This window comes from Ammospiza nelsoni, chromosome Z (genome assembly GCF_027579445.1).
Source record: "Ammospiza nelsoni isolate bAmmNel1 chromosome Z, bAmmNel1.pri, whole genome shotgun sequence".
In the NCBI taxonomy this organism is placed as follows: Eukaryota; Metazoa; Chordata; class Aves; order Passeriformes; family Passerellidae; genus Ammospiza; species Ammospiza nelsoni.
The window spans coordinates 595,085-615,067 of record NC_080669.1 but is presented as its reverse complement, the minus strand read 5'-3'; the positions used below and the strand labels follow the sequence as shown (position 1 = coordinate 615,067).

The 19,983-nt window shown below is 59.7% G+C and overlaps 1 protein-coding gene across 1 annotated transcript; it reads left to right on the top strand.

The window, feature by feature from the left end:
* The first annotated feature begins 3,640 nt into the window (after window positions 1–3,640).
* TOMM5 (translocase of outer mitochondrial membrane 5) lies at window positions 3,641–4,502 on the top strand. Its single transcript, XM_059492606.1, has 2 exons — window positions 3,641–3,824; window positions 4,177–4,502. The coding sequence occupies exons 1-2, from the start codon at window positions 3,704–3,706 to the stop codon at window positions 4,209–4,211; spliced, it is 156 nt and encodes a 51-aa protein (XP_059348589.1). The 5' UTR covers window positions 3,641–3,703; the 3' UTR covers window positions 4,212–4,502.
* The last annotated feature ends 15,481 nt before the right edge of the window (window positions 4,503–19,983 follow it).

The following is a 19,983-nucleotide window of genomic DNA, read 5'->3' as shown; positions in this document are numbered from 1 at the left end:
CCGTCATACAGCTATGCTGAAGGCCACAGTGTCCCTGCAGCTGCAGGGACTCAGATTGGCTGGCTCTGGTACTTTTCCAATTCTTGGTTGGCTATTTAGAGTATGTTTATGTGGTTTTTGCCACGTAGCTATTCTTCCACACCTCACTGAGCTGAGGGCTGTGCATGTCCCGGGGTGTCACCAGGCACGGTAACCCCAGCACAGCATTTCCCCCTGGCCACAGCTCCCACAGGCTCATCCAGGTTGGAAAATTCCCCCCCAGGCCGTGGGGTCCCAGCTGTGCCCCATCCCCACCCTGTCCCCAGCGCAGAGCTCTGAGTGCCACCTGCAGGGCTGGGCACTCCAAGCCCCCCCGGGCAGTGCCAAGGCAGCTCCCGAGCCCCCTTTCCATGGGGAAATTCCTGCTGTGCCCACCCGGAGCTGCCCTGGCCCAGCCTGAGGCCGTTCCCTCTGCTCCTGTCCCGGGGTGTCTCTGGTGGCCCCGATGGCACACGTGCCGTCCTGTCCCGGGGTGTCTCTGGTGGCCCCGATGGCACACGTGTCGTCCTGTCGCGGGGTGTCTCTGGTGGCCCCGATGGCACACGTGCCGTCCTGTCCCGGGGTGTCTCTGGCCAGTGCCCCCCCAGCTGTTCTGAGCACTCGGTGCGCTGGTGCTGCTGTGCCCAGAGGAGAAAGGCTGGCAGAGCTGGCCTAGCTCAGTACTCGGTGAGGCTTGGAATCAGTGGAGTGCAGCTTCGCACGCCTTTCCTTGGTTAATGTTTATTGTGCTTTGGATTGTGCACTTCCATAGTCTAATGATTTCCCTAAAAGACCATTGTATTAACCCACCAGGTGCAATCCATGCTTCATCTGGCAGCATTGTCAGGAGCTGTGCAGAGCCACAAGGGCCCCCTGAGCCTCCTGTTCTCCACCTGAGCCCCTTCCCAGCTCCCTCAGCCCCTCCTGGGCTCCATTCCCTTCCCAGCTCCGTTCCCTGGACGCTCTGCAGCCCCTCAGAGGGGCCCGAGCTGGACCCAGCCCTGGAGACGGAGCCTGGGCAGGGCCAGCCCAGGGACAGTCACTGCCCTGTGCTCCTGGCACAGCCCTGGGCCCTCCTGGCCACCTGGAATCGTGGCCACGAGCCACAGCTCTGGTCTCTCCTGGCAGCATCCCCTGTCCCTCGGGGGACACAGCACTCCCGTGGCACTGGGAGGGTCTCCTCCCCCTGTGTGCCCCATTCCCTGAGGTTCTGGCAAGGCCATGCTGCTCCTGGAGCTCAGACACCTCTGCTCTTCCCTCGCTGCTCATCCAGCAGTGTGACAGCAGTGACACGGCCTGCCCCGGGAGGGCACCCTCAGCAGAGCCACCTGTAAGGCAGGGACACACCACTGTGGGTGACAGTAGGAAGAGTTTGTGAAGGGACACCTGCCTAGTGCTGGAAAATCAGAGAGCTGCACCAAACTGGGATGGCTGGATCGTTCCTGGGCACACCAAGGCACAGAAGGAGCTTCTCTGAGGGGCATGAGGGCCTGGGCATCCCATGTGGATCTCACAGGGGTCTGGGGCTGTGCTGGACACCAGTGTGTAGTGTGACATCCTCTCCCCAAGGTCAGCGTGTGCCACAGCACATCCAGCACAGCCTCGCCTCAGAGCCCTGGCCCTGCTGTCAGCACTGTCCCCAGCACCAGCCCTGGCAGGGACATTCCTGGGCCAGAGCACAAGGAAATCCCCCTTCTGAGACAGCAGGGGGAGAAGCCTGTTCCTCCCTGCAGCCTCCAGGTCAGCTGAGCTCAGGAATGCCCTGGATCTCATTTCCCAGGGAATGCAGAGCCTCTGCAGATGGATAACCTGCCCGGATGCAGCAGGCACCTGAGGCTGCAGGCAGGGAGCCTCCAAGGGACGCGGCTCTGCTCCCAAATTATCACCCAGTGCCCAAAGCTGAGCTGCACTTCAGGACCCCTGGCCCGTGAGCCAAGGGCAGATCCTGGCGGCTCCTGGGCCACCAGAGCTGGCACAGCCCCACCCTGCCCCACCTGCACACACATTTTTGTGTACAGCCGTGGGATCCCGGTGCGTGCAGGTCTCTGGGAGAGCGTCAGCCCTGATCCAGCTCCAGGGCCTGAAGACAGCACAGCTACTGTCAGCATTGGGCTGCCTGATGGTTTGGGCTGTGCAGCATCTGTGGGCTGGGCAGAGCCTGCGGGAGCTGGGCTGGGCAGGCTGCCCAAGGGAACGCTGCCAGGGATGCCATCAACGCCCCCCGACATCGCAGGGGCTGCCGGAGCACGGGCCGGGCTCTGCTCGGTGCTGCCAGTGCCAGCAGCAGCAGCAGCGGCCATCGAAGAAAGGGCAGCGAGGGGCAGGGCAGCGGGAGGGAGAACTTGTGTGCGTGGAGGGACGGCAGAGCCCTGGAACAGCTGCCCAGGGAGGGCCTGGAGTGTCCCTGTGTGGAGCCATCCCAGCCCCAGCCGGGCACCTTCCTGTGGCATGCACCAGGGCACCCTGCCTGGCCAGGGCTGGGCTGGGAGCTCCAGAGGGACATTTCTGCCCCAAATCCCCTGGGATCCTGTTATTCTCAGTGCTGTGTGTGACATGGCCTTTCACACACAGCCAGGCCTACCCCTGTCCCAGTCCAGGTCCTTCCCCCCAAAATCGAGGTATTTGGTTTATTTACAGGTTTTTAGTTCAGTTTTGCTGGGTGGCAAACCCACACATGCAGCACAAGCAAACCCCTCACTACTGACCCGTTTTACCAACCAAAGGCGCTGCAGAACTGCTGCCCAGTTCTGTGGGCAGTCAGTGCCCTCCCTGCTGCTGTCAGTGCCCAGCGCCACGCTGGCTCTGTCCCTGCTGTGCCCGGGGCTCCCTGCCCTGCCCTGTGCCCAGCCCCGCTGTGCCCAGCAGTTTGTCCCTTCTCCTGGCACTGTCCCCTGGCTGTGCCCTGGCAGGGAGCTCCGTGTGCCCCAGGGCAGCCCCGGGGAGCCGGGCCGGCTCTGCCCAGGCTGGGCATGCTGTGAGCTCGCTGCCCGCCCGGGCCTGGGGCTGAACCTCCTTTCCCGAGCCCCGGAGCCCCCGGCTGCCGGGGCAGGGGGATTTGGGTGCTGACAGCCTCTGCTCGTGCCCGCGACACGCCACAGATTGAGCTGTCCCCATGCCTGGTTTTGTGTCTTGGCCCTGTCACTGTTCCTTGTCCCGGTCCCTGTGGCTGTCCCTGTCCTTGTCCCCATCCCGGTCCCGCTCCCTGTCTCTGCTTTTGTCCCCATCCCTGGTCTCTCTGTTCCCTGTCCCCCTCCTTGTCCCTCTGTCCCCATCCCTGTCCCTCTGTTCCGTGTCCCTTGTCCCCATCCCTGTCCTTCTGTCCCGTCCCTGTCCCTGTCCCTTGTCCTCATCCCGGTCCCTTGTCCCCCTCCCTGTCGCTGTCCCTCTGTCCCTGTCCCCATCCCTGTCCTTCTGTCCCGTCCCTGTCCCTTGTCCTCATCCCTGTCCCTTGTCCCCCTCCCTGTCGCCGTCCCTCTGTCCCCATCCCTGTCCCTCTCCCCTCACGCCCGACCGGAAGTGACGCCATTTCGGCGCGCCAGCGGCGTCCACACGCACGCGGCCGCCGGGGTCGCGCGAGGCGCGGCGCGTCTGGTGACGTGTTCCCGCCGCGCGTGGCCGCCAGCGGCGCCGGGGCCGGGTCGGGAGCGGGGCCGGGGCCGGGAGCGGGAGCGGGAGCGGGGCCGGGATGTTCCGCATCGAGGGGCTGGGGCCCAAGATGGACCCCGAGGAGCTGCGCCGCAAGATGCGCCGCGACGTGCTCGCCTCCGTCCGCAACTTCGTCATCTACGTCGCACTGCTGCGGATCAGTGAGTGACAGCGGGTGGCGCGGCCCGGGCGTGCGCCGGGCCCGGCCTCTGGGCTCTCGTTCCCGGGATGCGCTGGGCCTGAGCTTCGGAGGTGTCCTGGGCCCCCGTCGCCGAGGACATCCCGGCCCCGCGCTCCCGGGATGCGCCGGGCCCCAGCTCGGGGGTGTTCTGGGCCCTGTTCCCGGGGATATCCCGGCCAGGCGTTCCCCGCATATCCCGGCCCCGCGCTCCCGGTGCCGTGCCGGGGCCGCCCGGGGGGTGTCTCACGTCGGGCGCGGTGTCTGAGCTGCGGCACCGTCCCGCAGCAGTCTCGGCGCGGGCCGCGCCCCACTCGGCGATGTTTTCTCCGCAGCTCCGTTCATCCTGAAGAAGCTGGACAGTATATGAGCCCTCGGGACCGGCGGGATGGCCTGCGGCTGCTTTCCCCGGGCACTGCGGCGGGAGCGGCGCCGCACGGCTCCCGGGGGTGTCCCCTCGGCACCGGCAGCGCGGGCGGGCCCGCGGGGGAGTCCCGGCCGTGACGGAGCGCTCGCTGTGCCGTGAACAGAGCCCCCGTCCGCCCCGCGCTGCGGCTGCCCGGCTCACCTCGCGTCCGTGTGAGCGCCCAGTCTGCCCTGCACCCTGCCCAACAACAGCCCCATGGAAATAAACGGGAGAGCAGCTGTGCCACGGCCCTGTCCTGCTGTGTTTGTGATAATTAATTACAGTGATGGAGCTGGGTGAGGCCCGGGGAGGGGAGGGGAGGCAGGGCAGAGGGGCAGGGGCACAGGAAGGTGCCCGGCTGGGGCTGGGATGGCTCCACACAGGGACACTCCAGGCCCTCCCTGGGCAGCTGTTCCAGGGCTCTGCCGTCCCTCCACGCACACAAGTTCTCCCTCCCGCTGCCCTGCCCCTCGCTGCCCTTTCTTCCATGGCCGCTGCTGCTGCTGCTGGCACTGGCAGCACCGAGCAGAGCCCGGCCCGTGCTCCGGCAGCCCCCGCGGATGTCGGGGGGCGTTGATGGCATCCCTGGCAGCGTTCCCTTGGGCAGCCTGCCCAGCCCAGCTCCCGCAGGCTCTGCCCAGCCCACAGATGCTGCACAGCACAAACCATCAGGCAGCCCAATGCTGACAGTAGCTGTGCTGTCTTCAGGCCCTGGAGCTGGATCAGGGCTGACGCTCTCCCAGAGACCTGCACGCACCGGGATCCCACGGCTGTACACAAAAATCAGATTCGTTTCCCAACGTGCAGCGAGCCAATAATTACACACTGGAGAGAGACAGTAAGTATTTATTTCGGTTGTGTAAACCCATGTGCTCAGTGTATTCCACACATGCAGCACAAGCAAACCCCTCACTACTGACCCGTTTTACCAACCAAAGGCGCTGCAGTGCCCGGTTCTGTGGGCAGTCAGTGCCCTCCCTGCTGCTGTCAGTGCCCAGCGCCACGCTGGCTCTGTCCCTGCTGTGCCCGGGGCTCCCTGCCCTGCCCTGTGCCCAGCCCCGCTGTGCCCAGCAGTTTGTCCCTTCTCCTGGCACTGTCCCCTGGCTGTGCCCTGGCAGGGAGCTCCGTGTGCTGGGGTTAAACCTGCTTTCCTTGGAGCTCAAAGTGCCCCAAGCTCCCTGGTCAGCCTTTCCTGGGGGAGCTGTGGCACCTGCAGCCCCCAGAGCACAGGGAATGCTGCCCGAGGGCCACACGGGGGGCAGGGCAGAGGCAGAGCCCTGTGCCTCCCCTCAGCATCCCCACGAGCTGCCTGGGCCCTGCGGCCAGCCAGGGAGAAATAGGGATTTCTGTCAGCTCAGCAGAGGCAATTCCAGAGCAGCTGCTCCCACTGTGCCCCTGATCACAGGGCTAATTGAGCTAATTGAGCCTGCCCCCCTGGCTGCAGGCCCGGCCAGGTGGCCGCGGAGCAGAGTTCCCAAAGCACCCACAGCCAGCAGGGACAGCAGTGACAGCAGGGACACGAGAGGAGCAGCGTTCCCAAAGCACCCAGCAGTGACAGCAGAGCAGCAGCGTTCCCAAAGCAATTCCCAAAGCAATTCCCAAGGGACCCACAGCCAGCAGGGACACGAGAGGAGCAGCGTTCCCAAAGCACCCAGCAGTGACAGGACGTTCAATCCCAGGCCAGGACAGCCCGTCCCAGCCACAGGAGGTGTAGCACTGCCCTCCCAAGAGCTTTGCAGCAGCGTCCCCGGGGCAGGGACAGCTCGGCTCCCTGTGACACACGCGCAGGGCTGTGCCAGCTGCAGCAGCCCCGTCGCTCGCTCTGAGCCAGGCTCTCCCCTGCCCTGCTGGCAGGAGCAGACTGGCACGGCCCGAGCCAGTCTGGCACAGGACCAGGGAGTCTCCGTGTGCGCTTTGTGCCTGCTGCTCCTCCAGCCTCACTCTCTGCTGGAGCAGGCTGAGAGGGGCTGCTTGCCAGAGCTTGGCTGGGAGGAGACGGGGGAATGTGAGTGAAACACGGCACAGGACTGAGCACAGGCTGGAGAGGAACAGCAGCAGGGGACAGGAGTGCTGCTAAGGAGCAGTACAGCTCTGCAGGACAGGGACTGGGCAGTTCTGGCCACAAGCTGCTCCACTGGAACCACCCCATTCTGTTCATCCCTTTGAGAGGTGGGGGATGAGGAACATTTCCTGCGGGAGGTGCTCCCATGGATAGGCCAGAGCCCTCAGGTGTGAGGTGACTGGCAAGGCAGGGAAAACCTTGCCTTGGGTTTTGACACCTTCCTGAGCTGTCCTTGGGGTGTTTGTGGCACCTTTCCCGAGTTCCCTCAAACGTCTGCACTCCAAAGCTTGGACAGTTCATACCACAATCACCACTTCAGCTGCAGTCAGTCCCATAATTACAGGAGAATTTCCCCTTCCATTCCTTGGAGCTGCAGGAAGATTACATGTGTGGCACTGCCCTGAGCACTCTGACCAGAGCCTGGCACCACCAGGAGCAGCTGGCAGGAGGTGCAGGCACTGCCACAGGGGCAGCTGCTCCTCCCCAGGGGTGTGAGGAGAGCCAGACTCCACTGGCACAGGGAGAGAGGGGCACGGGCACAACTGCTCAGCAGCTCTGTCAGACACAGCACACAATGCTCTGATAACAGCAAGGTAAAGCTGTCAGAAGCACTGAATTAGACACAGATCTTTAAAAAATCCCACATTACAGTGATGCCTCAGGTTTTAGCTTTGATATTTCTCAGATTCTGTGCTGCTTTAGTGTGTGTGGGTCTGGGTTTCACATTATGAGATGCTGAGCTCTGTGCACAGAGCAGGGAGACAAAACAATTCCTGCTCCAGCTGGGGAACAAATGATCCAAATCTTAGCCCAAGAGCACAAACACCGTGGGCTGGAGAGAGAAAAACAAGCAGGGTGGGACTGCAGGGGCTAAAGCTGGAATGGGACAATGAACTGCAAGGTGCAAATGGAGCAGAACTGATCCCAGGCAGAGACCCCGTGCCCGGCCGTGCATTTTGGGGCCATTTTGGGTTCATTTTGGGGCCATTTTGGTTCATCTTGGGTGCGGCCCTGGCTGTGCTCTGGTGCTGCCCAAGGTGCATCCATGGAGGAGACCCTTTTAATAAATCCCTGCTCTATTCTGGAACTCCATCCAGCCTCTGTTCCAGGGCAGCCTGAGCAAGGCATCAACAGCAGTGGGGAAGAAACACAGGCAGGCAGTTCCCCTGTGGGGAGGCTGAGGGCACCGAGGAAGTACAAGGATAGGAAGGAGCATCAAGGAATGTGAAAATGGATTGCAGAGACCTGCAAACGTGCAGTGCTGTGAGGAGGAGGCAGCCGGGCAGCCCCGTGCGTGGTCAGCACTGCTGGAGCCTCACACCACAGCTGTGGCCATGGTGGTACCAAAATCACCTGATCAACCCCTGGCAGCATGGAGCATTAACAACCTGCCTTTCTTTATTTGGTTAGATGCACGAGGGGACATCTCCTCTGGAATATCGTGCATGTGCAGCACAGAAAATGCTCCTGTTTGGATTCTATATCTTACAGACATACTAATTTATTTTCCTGGAATAAGCATACATAGGATAGTCATTTCCCAAAAATCATTATGTTCCCTTCCTTTTGTTTATGGATTCTGCTGTCCCAGGGGTCTCCTGGGGGTCACAGACCCCAGAGCTGTAGCTGAGCACTTGAGGAGCTGGTGTTATTTCCAAATGTGGAGCTGAGCTGGCCTGACCGGGCTGGTGGGTGAGCCTGCCGTTCCTCTTGGTTAATGTTTGCCAGGCTCCTTGGGAATGAGCACCGTGTGCTTCCCCGGGACAGTGGCCGGTGGAGAATGGCCATTGTGCGAGCCCACTGGCTGTGCAAGCAGCTCCAGCAGCTCCTGCTGGGCCAGCAGCAGGCTGCTCACACACCCGCTGTCCCTGCCAGGCCTGGGGACACCGGGGCAGGGCAGAGTGAGCGCTGCTCAGGGTGAGGCTCCAGCTGCTCCCCGTCACCCCTGGCACTGCCCAGGAACTGCCTCACCTGTGCCCAGGACAAGGGAACTGGGAATCTGACTCCATGTCCTTAGAAGGCTATTTGAATATTTCATATGATGGGATGTGGTATGATGTGATATGATATAAAATGTAACATAACATGATATGATATACTGTATTATGTTGTATTATGTTGTATTATGTTATATTATATTATATTATATTATATTATATTATATTATATTATATTATATTATATTATATTATATTATATTATATTATATTATATTATATTATATTATATTATATTATATTATATTATATTATATTATATCATATCATATCATATCATATCATATCATATCATATCATATCATATCATAGAATGCTATACTAAAACTCTACTAAAGAACAGAGAAAGGATACAGACAGAAGGCTTAACAAGACGCTAATGAAAAACTCATGACTGACTCCTCAGAGTCCGACACAGCTGATGGTGATTGGCCATTAACTAAAAACAATTCACATGTTGGATAAACAATCTCCAAACACATTCCAAAGCAGCAAAACACAGGAGAAGCAAATGAGATAATATTTGTTTTGTGTTTCACTGAGGCTTCTCAGCTTCCCGGAAGAAAATCCTGGGCAAGGGGGTTTTTCAGAAAATATGACAGTGACACTCGCCTTTCCTATCTGAGAGCACATGGACAAGGGGACACAGGGCTGCCACCGCCGGGGCTCCATGGCCCAGCCGTGCCAGGGCCTTGCTCCAGCGCTGTCACACCGGGGCACGGGCGGCTCCTGCCACCCACAGGTGCCTCCCAGGGTGGTGTCAGGCCCAGGATGCTCCCTGCTGGGCTGGGATTTTCCTGCTGAAGCTGAGAAGTTTCAGCAACAGATGCAAACAATGGTTATCTGCTGCTGTGGAATGCAACAGGTGCATCTGGGATTGGTCTCATGTGGATGTTTATAATTAATGGCCAATCAAGATGGAGATATCTCAGACAGAGTCTGAGAGAGCTGCCTTTGTTATTCGTTCTTTTCTATTCTTAGCTTAGCTAGCCTTCTGAAGAAACCTTTTCCTTTCTTTTTCTTTTTAGTATAGTTATAATGTAATATATATATCATAAAATAATAAACCAAGCCCTCTGAACATGGAGCCAACATTCTCGTCTCTTGCCTCATCCAAAAACCCCTGTGACCATGGTCACACCATCAATGCCAAATTTTCCTGCATTCAGTTCCTGCAGTGAGCCCTGGACGTGCCCCACAGCTTGCCCTGTGCCCCTGGCTGTGTCTCTGCCCAGGACAGGCTGGTGCCCCCAGCCCCGTGGGACTGGGGGTGCTGGATGGGGCGCGTGGCCCCAGTGACAGCCCTGGGTCCCCCTGAGGCTTGGGGCTCTGCTGATGTGCACGGATGAAGTGCTCATCACCGCAGTCAGTGCTCCGTTCTCTCATCTCTGGGAGGGCCAGCAGCGACAGTCGTGTCATTGCAGTGAGCCCCAGCCAGCTCACCTGAAGCCAGCTGTTCTAACTCACCCATAAATTCTCAGCTGGGCCATCCCAGGGGTGTCCCCGCACCCCAGTGGGTTTTGCACCCCTCAGAGTGCCCTGTCCTGCTGTGGCCTGGGGCTGTGTTGTCCCAAGGGCTGCTCAGCACTCCAGGGGAAAGCTTCCCTTCCTGCTCTTTCCTCTTCTCTCGGGAGAGGTGAATGTGGCCCTGCCTTGTGGAGCTGCACCCATGGCTGGGGACCCCTCAGATGGTGGAACCAGAACCCCCAGAGGCTTTGGCAGGAAATCAGAGAGGATGCTGTAAAGCAATGTCAAGGCCTCGAGGGAAATGTTTCAGACTTTTCACCCATTTTCCTGTGATCCAGGGAGGGACAGAGACAAGAGGAAAGGTGAGCCCACAGAAACTGTGACCTGTGACCACAGCAGCTGCTGCACCAGCACCGAGGGTGGGCGAGATTTGTGTGGTGTCCTCAGCAGGTTCTGTGTGCTGGGCTTGGTGATGAGCAGAACCAGAGCCCTTCGGGCATGCAGCAGAGCAGAGCAGAGGGGTGCTGCTGTGCCCTGTCTGCAGCCTCCCCCCGTGGAAAGGTGCCTGGAGCTGGGGCTGCTCCTGAAGGCACCAAAACCCTGAGCACAGAGGCCAGGGAGCCCCAGGACCTCTGCACGAGGGGCTCCAGAGGGGCTGGTGTTCTGCTGTGAGCTGTGGAGGGATTTCCTCCTTCACAGCTGCACCTCTGCAGAGTTCCCCAGGCCCTTAATCCTTTCCAGGCCCTTAATCCTGCCCAGGTCCTTAATCCCAGTCATTCCATTGGTGTCATCCGGGCTGCAGGACGTGGAGCTGAGTGTGCCCGCAGGCTCAGCTCACAAACTGAGAGCTGCCAGAGGTTCCATCCGGCATGGGCAGAGCTTGGCATGTCGGCAGCCACAAGCTGTATCTTCCCAAGCAGTTCTGAAATGTTTCCCAGGGCAGCTGTGACAGGGTCCGAGCGTGAGTGGTGATGAATGCTGCTTGGAGACAAAATGTCCTGTAACTTTTTGAGTTATTGTTCCCCACGCCTTTGGAACTGCAACTGCTCAGAGGCAAGGAAACCAGTGCCCAGCTCCACCCCACACAGGCCCAAATTTCGTGTTTTGTAGGTCAGCACAGGCTTCAGATGTCTCTTGCTAGTGGATACCAGTATTCACCCCCAGGACAAGCAACCAGGGCTTTATTTTTTTTTTAATTAAGCATCTGTTTCCTGTGTGGATGGCTTTGAAAACATCACCCAGGGCCACGAGGGAGGGGAGATGTGATGCAGTTTCCCAGGGAAGCTGCATGAATCAGCAACTGATGCAAAGCCTTTTTCTGAGCACTGTTTAATGTTGCATTAATTTCAGATGTCAGGCCTCAACCCCATTTTTTTGTCAATTTCAGCGACCACAGGCTAGCGCAGCTCGTGAAAGGTGCCAAACTTAGTTCTCACGTCAGCAGGGGAGAAAAATAACCCCGATTTCTGCGGGCGAGCTGTTTTGGGAGAGGAGCGGTTCCTGGGAGAGGGGCAGGGCAGCAGGAGCCGCGTCCCGTGCCCCGGTGCTGTTTGTGCCCGGAGCCCGGCCGGCGGCAGCGGGGCCGGGATGCTGCCGGGCCGCCCGATCGATGCCTCGGGGCAGCCGCGCTGAGGCGGGCAGGGAGGGCACCTTGGCGGCCAGGGCAGGTGCCAGGGCAGGAAGGAACGGCTGAGCGCGGGATGTGGGCTCCGTGTCCCGCGGGTGTCCGTCTGTCCGTGCCCTTGGCACCGCCGGGAGCAGCGGGCGGCTGGGGGCGACGCGGGATCCCGGCTGTTCTATCCTCTCAGCAGCCCTGGGAAGATGAATAGGACTAAACCAAACACAAATCCGAAAAATCGTAGCCTTTTCTTCCATCTCCCACCTAGGCTGAATAGCAATCGTTATTATCTACAACGCTAAACTCACCCTCCTCAAAATTTACCTGTACGCTGTGAGAACGGCAACCGTTTTCCTCACCCTAAAGACAATCAAAGTCCTAAAGCCATCTACCCCAGTAACTGCATGCACAACATTCCGTCCCTGAACGCAACACTACTCGTAACCCTGCTCTCCCTTGCAGGACTCCCTCCCCTGACAGGATTCCTGCCCCAATGATTTATCATTCAAGAACTGACTAAGCAAGACATAGCCCCGGCAGCCACACTTATCTCCCTCTTTTCCCTGCTAAGCCTGTCCTTTCACCTTTGTCTCGCACACTGCACAACAAGCGGGACCCCAAATAATGCCCGGGGTGACAAGGTGGGACCCCAAATAACGCCCGGGGTGACAGGGTGGGACCCCAAATAACGCCCGGGGTGACAAGGTGGGACCCCAAATAACGCCCGGCCTCGCCCGCTCCCTCCAGCCCTGCCCGGGGAGCCCAGGGACACAGAGGGAGCTGGGAACACAAACTGGGGACTCGGAGCAAGGGACATCCCGTCCACAGCTGTCCCTGAGAGACTCAGCCCCGTATTCCGGGGATGACATCTGTCCGTAGAGGTCAACCCCTGCACACGCTTGGGACCATCAGCACGGGCACGGGATGCGGGGATTTGGGATGCGGGGTGCGGGGATGCGGGGTGCGGGGATGCGGGGATGCGGGCTGCGGGATGCGGGATGCGGGGTGCGGGGTGCGGGGTGCGGGATGCGGGGATGCGGGTGCGGGGATGCGGGGTGCGGGATGCGGAGTGCGGGGATGCGGGGATGCGGGCTGCGGGATGCGGGGTGTGGGCATGCGGGTGCGGGGATGCGGGGTGCGGGCATGCGGGTGCGGGGATGCGGGGTGCGGGATGCGGGGTGCGGGATGCGGAGTGCGGGGATGCGGGGATGCGGGGATGCGGGTGCGGGGATGCGGGGTGCGGGGTGCGGGGTGCGGGGATGCGGGGATGCGGGCTGCGGGATGCGGGGTGTGGGCATGCGGGTGCGGGGATGCGGGGTGCGGGATGCGGGGTGCGGGGTGCGGGGTGCGGGGATGCGGGGATGCGGGCTGCGGGATGCGGGGTGTGGGCATGCGGGTGCGGGGATGCGGGGTGCGGGATGCGGGGTGCGGGATGCGGGGTGCGGGGTGCGGGATGCGGGGATGCGGGTGCGGGGATGCGGGGTGCGGGATGCGGAGTGCGGGGATGCGGGTGCGGGGATGCGGGGTGCGGGGTGTGGGCATGCGGGTGCGGGGATGCGGGTGCGGGATGCGGGGTGTGGGCATGCGGGTGCGGGGATGCGGGGATGCGGGGTGCGGGGTGCGGGGATGCGGGGTGCGGGATGCGGGGTGCGGGGTGCGGGATGCGGGGATGCGGGTGCGGGGATGCGGGGTGCGGGGTGCGGGGTGCGGGGATGCGGGCCGAGCCCCCCGGTGCGAGGTGCGGGGGTGCGGGGCGGGGGCGGGCCGGGGGCGGCTCCCGGGGGCGGGCCCCGCCGCTGTCATTGAGAAGCCGCCGGTGCCCGCGGGCGCGGCAGCGCTGCGCTCCCGGCCGCAGGTAACGGGGCTCGCTCGGGGTGGGCGCGGGGTCCGCTCCGCTCCGCTCCGGTCCGGTGCGCGCCGTCGGGGAGGCGCCGGTGCCGCCCTGTCCCGCTCCCTCCGCGCGTGTCCCGTTCGGGGCCGCGAGCTCCGTCCCCTTCTCCGCGCGTTGGGCGATGATTTAGCGGTTTCTGTCCGATCCTGCCCCAAAAGCCGTGGGCTGGTTTCCTTATCGGTGCGAGGAAACCACACACGTGCGCCCCGCTCTAATAACAAAATCCGCGAGCAAAAACCTCCCCGCGATTCTCAGCTGTTGGATTCACAGCCAGGATTTTGGGCTCTTTAACCAGATGGGGGAGAATATTGTGCGAGAAGTTTGGCCGGAGCTGGGGGGAGCAGGAGCAGGGCGATTTCCCCGCGCGGGTGTCGGGGTTCCGTGTGGGCAGCCGGGGCTCGGAGCTCCGGAGCGGCGCCGACGGGCAGGGAGGGCTCCGGCGGGGCTGGGGCTCGCACCCCTGCCCACAGCAGCTCTGGGGGCTGGTACCCCTGCCCACAGCAGCTCTGGGGGCTGGTACCCCTGCCCACAGCAGCTCTGGGGGCTGGTACCCCTGCCCACAGCAGTTCTGGGGGCTGGTACCCCTGCCCACAGCAGCTCTGGGGGCTGGTACCCCTGCCCACAGCAGCTCTGGGGGCTGGTACCCCTGCCCAAAGCAGCTCTGGGGGCTGGTACCCCTGCCCACAGCAGCTCTGGGGGCTGGTACCCCTGCCCACAGCAGCTCCGGGGGCTGGTACCCCTGCCCACAGCAGCTCTGGGGGCTGGTACCCCTGCCCACAGCAGCTCTGGGGGCTCGTACCCCTGCCCACAGCAGCTCCGGGGGCTGGTACCCCTGCCCACAGCAGCTCTGGGGGCTCACACCCCTGCCCACAGCAGCTCCGGGGGCTGGTACCCCTGCCCACAGCAGCTCTGGGGGCTCACACCCCTGCCCACAGCAGCTCTGGGGGCTCACACCCCTGCCCACAGCAGCTCTGGGGGCTCACACCCCTGCCCACAGCAGCTCCGGGGGCTGGTACCCCTGCCCACAGCAGCTCTGGGGGCTCACACCCCTGCCCACAGCAGCCTGGTGCTGTTCGTGGCGCTCACACGGCTCTCCGGGCACTGGGATCGCACCTGCCCAGGTCACCTGTTCCAGGTGTGCTTGGTGCTCTGGTCTCCCGAGCAGCGTGCGTTGCTACTGACAGCTCTCAGCTCCTCTGGCTCCTTGTCTCAGGCATGTTTGCTCCATTCCTGGGAAGCTTCCTGAAGTTTCTGCTCCCGGGCAGGCCTGGTGGCACCTGAGGCGCCGGTGGGGTGTGTGAGATGAGCCTGCGCGGTCCGAAGGGGCTGTGGAATGGAACATTAGCTCTGCATTAGCCACGGAGCTCTGTTCCAGAGGAGCAGAGCTGCTGGCCCAGGAGATTCAGCAGATCCAGAGGCGGAAATGGCAATCCTGTAGGAGAGGGAGCCCTCAGTGAACCATTTCCTTCACTTTATCTCTTTCTGTGATTCTGTTCTTGCTCCCAAGTGGGGCCCTCTGCAGGGAGGCGCAGAGACAGATGTTGGGAGAGCTGTTGTACAACCTGAGAGAAATCCAGGCTGGAAATGACACAAAATCTGGAAGTCTGCAGGCAGCATTTAACCCCCACTGCTTCAATTCCAGCTGACTCTGCTAGAGAGGCCCATGCCTCGTTTCCCCCATCTGTGAACTGACCTGGCCAGGCCAGTGAGGAACCTCTGGGGCCACTCTGGGTGGGAAGGCCAAGGGCACGAGAGGGACAGCAGGGACGTGGCAAACCCTCTGCCCTGCCTGGTTCAGCCCTCAGGAGCAGGCAGATGGCACAGGTTTCCACGTGTGCTGCTGGCTGATGTATCCTGGGTTTCGCTCCCATAAGGTTTAGTGAATTACCCTCTAAATTCTTGCTGAGCAATCTGCTGTCGAGCGGGTGCTTAATGCTGCTCAGTGCTCTGGGCTCTCCCTCTTTGTGGACAGCCTGTGTTTCCAGAGCTGGGGAGAAGCTCTGGGCTCCTCTGATGTGCCTCTGTGTGTGGCATGACATTCCTGAATCAATATTTCTGAAGTGCAGGTGTTTTCCCCTTTGTCCTGTTCCTCCTTTCCTGACATTTGCCAAAAGGCCGCGCCGAAGCTGCTTCCCAGCACTGCTGGGATCTCCTCCAGTGACACATGCGCAGGAACTGCTCTGAACTGGAGTTTTTCCTCTGTGGAGGGTCCCGGGAAGGCCCTGGGGGCATTGCAGAGGGCTCCATGGGAAGGAGCTGTGGGGCAGGGGGCAGGAGGAAACCTGCCCTGTGTGCTGGCAGCCCTTGTCCAGGGAGACGGAGCTGCAGGGGGAAGGAAAGGCTTCACACACTTCCACCTCACGCTATTTTTAGGGGTGAAAGCTGCTCAAGAGGGAAGTATTGATTTTCCTCCTTTCCACCTTGAACGTTCTGTCTATCGTTTCCTCCGGTTTGTGTGCGCCCTGCACAAAGCTATTCCTGCCTCTCCCCTCGTGCCCCAGCCAGCCCAGCACGCGTGGCCTCTGCTGAAACCACTTCTGTTTGCTGCCTGGGGTCTCTGGTGCCCAGAAACTCACATTGCAGAGCTCATTCTGCTCTCTGGGGGCCAGAGGGTGCCTCTGTGAAACCTCACCAGGGTCAGTGCAGGACAGTGGGAGAGGACAGTGCAGGTGCAGAATCTCTCCTGCCTGCCTGGGATGGCGAGGGCCAAATTCTCTTGCTGGCTGCTCTTGATTTACAGCAGCTGGATAGAGCATGGGGCTGGTTGTAGGGGTTTTTTGTGTGGTTGAGGTTTTTTTTTGTTTGCTTGGGTCTTTTTTATTTTTTATTTTTTTATTTTTTATTTTTTATTTTTTATTTTTTATTTTTTATTTTTTATTTTTTATTTTTTATTTTTTATTTTTTCATTTTTCTTTTTTATTTTTCTTTTTTCTTTTTTTTTTCTCTTTTTTCTTTTTTCTTTTTTTCTTTTTTTCTTTTTTCTTCTTTCTTCTTTCTTTTTTCTTCTTTCTTTTTTCTTCTTTCTTCTTTCTTTTTCCTTTTTTCTTTTTTCTTTTTCCTTTTTCTTTTCTTGCTTGTTTTGGTTTTTTTGGGTTTTTTTTTTTTTTTGTTTTTTGTTTTTTGTTTTTTTTTTTCCTGGTAGCATTTGTTTATAGGCAGAAATCTGAGTCTCGGGTAGTAATGAAAAGCAGCAATGCTTTTAACTGAACTTGAGTTTTTCCTCTGTGGAGGGTGCCAGGAAGGCCATGGGGATACTCCAGAGTGCTGAGCTCCAGAGGCGCAAAAAACCAACAAACAAAACCAAAACAAACAAACAATCCCTACAATTAAAAAAAAAAACCAAAAAAAAAAAAAAAAAAAAAAAAAAAAAACACAAAAACCACCACCCCACACTGCTGAGGTGTTATTCTGTTAACCTGTTTATTCTGTAAACCTGTTATTCTGTTTTCTTGTTTACATTTTTCTTTTGGCGGTAACTTTGCTCCCTGCACGCGCACACCCTGTGCTGTGAGCACAGGGTGCCACGGCGGCTCTGTCCCTGCTCCTGTGGCTCAGCTCTCCCTGGCTGCATCCCCCGGAGCATCTCCAGGAGCTCTGTGGGATGATGGTGATGGTGGGTTCTGCTCTGTGCTGGTGCCTCCCCAGACCTGGCTGACCTTCAAGAGCTCTGCTGCAGAGAGGCTGCGCCGTGCCAGGAGAGGCTCTGGTGCAGCTCAGGCCACGCTGGTCAGGAAGGAGCTCAGCTTTCCCTCCCTGCCAGGAGCACGGGGCTGTGCTGACCCTCTGGGCTGGGCTGGGCTGGCTGGGCAGGGACCAGGGACCAGGGACCAGGGACCAGGGACCAGGGACCAGGGACCAGCCCTGCCCCACCTGGGGCCGCACAGGGTGGGCATGTGTCACGGAGACACAGGAGGGGACACCACGGCACCACAGCGTGGCTTGGGATGGCAGGGAGCTTTAAAGGCCACCCAACCCAGCCCCCTGCCATGGGAAGGGACAACTCCCACTGTCCCTGCTGCTCCAAACCCCATCCAAGCTGGCCTTGGGCACTGCCAGCGCTGGGGCACCGCAGCTGCTCCGAGCCAGGGCCTCCCCACCCTCGTTGTACATTGCTTTTTGCTCATGTGTAGTCGCAATCTGCCTCTTTTACTCTGAACCCATCATCCCTTGTCCTGTCACTGCAGGCCCTGCTAGAAATCTGTCCCCACATGTCTTGTGAGTTCCCTTTGGGTGCTGGAAGGGGCTCTGAGGTCTCTCCAAAGCCTTCCTTTCTCCAGCCTGAACAATCCCAGCTCTGTCAGCCTTTCCTCACAGCAGAGGTGTTCCAGCCCTCTGATCACACAGGATGCCTGCTCTGGCCCGGCTGCAGCAGCTCCACATCCTTCCTGTGCTGGGCCTCAGCGCTGGAGGCAGCTCTGCAGGTGGGGTCTCACCTGAGCGGGGCAGGGGGGCAGAACGGCCCCTCCCTGCAGGTGGGGTCTCACCTGAGCGGGGCAGGGGGGCAGAACGGCCCCTCCCTGCAGGTGGGGTCTCACCTGAGCGGGGCAGGGGGGCAGAACGGCCCCTCCCTGCAGGTGGGGTCTCACCTGAGCGGGGCAGGGGGGCAGAACGGCCCCTCCCTGCAGGTGGGGTCTCACCTGAGCGGGGCAGGGGGGCAGAACGGCCCCTCCCTGCAGGTGGGGTCTCACCTGAGCGGGGCAGGGGGGCAGAATGCCCACGCTGGGGGCTCAGGCAGCACAGGGGGGTTCTGGCTCCCAGCACGCGTGGCCAGGGCAGGGACAGCTCTCACCCCGAGTTCTCCTCCCAGGGCTGCTCTGGGGCCCTTTCCAGCCATCTCTGCTGTCCATGGGTAAGTTCCTGCTCAGGCAGAGCCCAGCAGCTCCCTGCTGGTGGCAAACACCGCGAGCAGCGCTGCCAGGAGCTCCTGTGGGCGAAGGGACAGGGGAACAGCACCCAGAGCTTCACAGCAGCTCGTGGCAGCATCTCACCAGGCATTTCCCTGTCAGGGGGTGCAGGGGTGCTGCTGCTCCCGCTGCCTTGTCTGCTGGGAGACAACACCTTAAAACAAACATGTCATATCTAAAGTACCAGGAAGACTTTTGCCCATCCAAAAAAATTCAGTTTGATGAATTAATATCTTCCATGAAATGTTGAATTACTCTCCTTGGGAGTGGGTTTGGTTTCTTCTTGCTGGTCAGAGCTGTGATGTGCATGTCCTGACCGGCTGCCACATGGCTCTGCACCTTCAGGTCTGCTTTGCCCCTGAAAACCCAGGGACACCCACTGGGGTTCCTCCCAGACACTGAGCTGTGGCTCTCCAGAAGGGCCAGGAGGCCACAAGAATCCCCGTGGGGTCACAGCTCCCTGTGAGGAGCTCTGTGAGGGACGGAGCCAGCTCCAGCTCCTCAGGGCTGTGCTCAGGGGCTTGGCACAGAAACAGCTGCACAGGGGCAGGGGCAGCCCTGGCACGTCCCAGGCTGGCACAGGTGACAGCTGGGGGGCCCTGTCTGTCAGGAGCCAGGACATCCCTCTGTCTGTCCCGAGCAGCCCAGACCCTGCCAGGGGGCTCAGAGACCCTGGCACTCACAGAGCCCAAAATGCCCCTCTGGGTTTGATTATGACCCGTGGAGCAAATTACCAACCTCAGATGAAGATCTGCAAGCCACGACAAATTAAGTAGAATGATAGTGAATTTATCACAGGGTGAAAAACAGATTTTGGGATTTTTAGAATGGGGGTTCAGGGGGCAAGATGGAGGGATCTGGGCATGTCAAGCCTTTCTCCTTCTTCTTCTTCTTGGCCTCCATCTTCTGGGTGATGTTGGCACTTTGGGATTGGTTTAGAGTAGCAGCTCCCTGTCTAACGCAGGTGATGGGTATTGGGCAGTAACTGTAAATATTGCACATGTGGTTTTTAGTATAAAAAGGTAACACTGCCCTGGGGCAGGCAGAGTGCCTCTGACTGTCCTGCTGGAGGGACCTGGGCAGGGCAGGAGAAAGAATTTTATAGACAAGGAACAACAAACAACCTTGAGACCGAGAAATGAAGAGCTCTGACTGCTTCTTTGAGCAGAGACTTTGTGACACATCTCGGGGTCACTGTGAGCAGCAGAGGTGCCGAGACCTGTCCCACTCAGCTCCCTGTGCCCCGAGGAGGCTGTGGGGACAGGGGCTGCTCCTGGAGCTGTGCATTGTTTTAGGGAAACACCTGCCAGGCTGCCTCCTCTAGCACACCCGTTGTTTGGCCCAAACGCTGCAGTGTCCTGAAAGGAGAGCAGGTTTTCTTTCCTTAGTGCTCCATCTGGGGGTTTTAAATGTTTGTGCTTGGTCTTCTGACTTTCCTCCTTGTCCAATGGGTTAAGAGATTTTGTCTGGGAATTCCCTCTTGTAAAGGCGAGATAGAAAATCTGTCTTTTCTGCAGAGAGAAGGGGAAGAGGTGAGGGCTGGAGCTGCAGCTGGAGGTGCTGAGGAGGCACCTGATCCCTGGACTCACAGCTGGATCACAGGGTCCCCATTTTCCTGAGGAGGGGTCACAGTGCCATCCCTCAGCTCTGATTTCTGGGGGCACAGTGGATCACAGGGTCCCCATTCGTGGTCAGAGGTGCCTCTCAAGAGCTGTGTGGCTGGAGGGACAGGGTGAATTGTGCTGTATGAGGAGCAAAGTGCCCAGTGCCAGAACTGCTGAGGGGCTGAATTCCCCC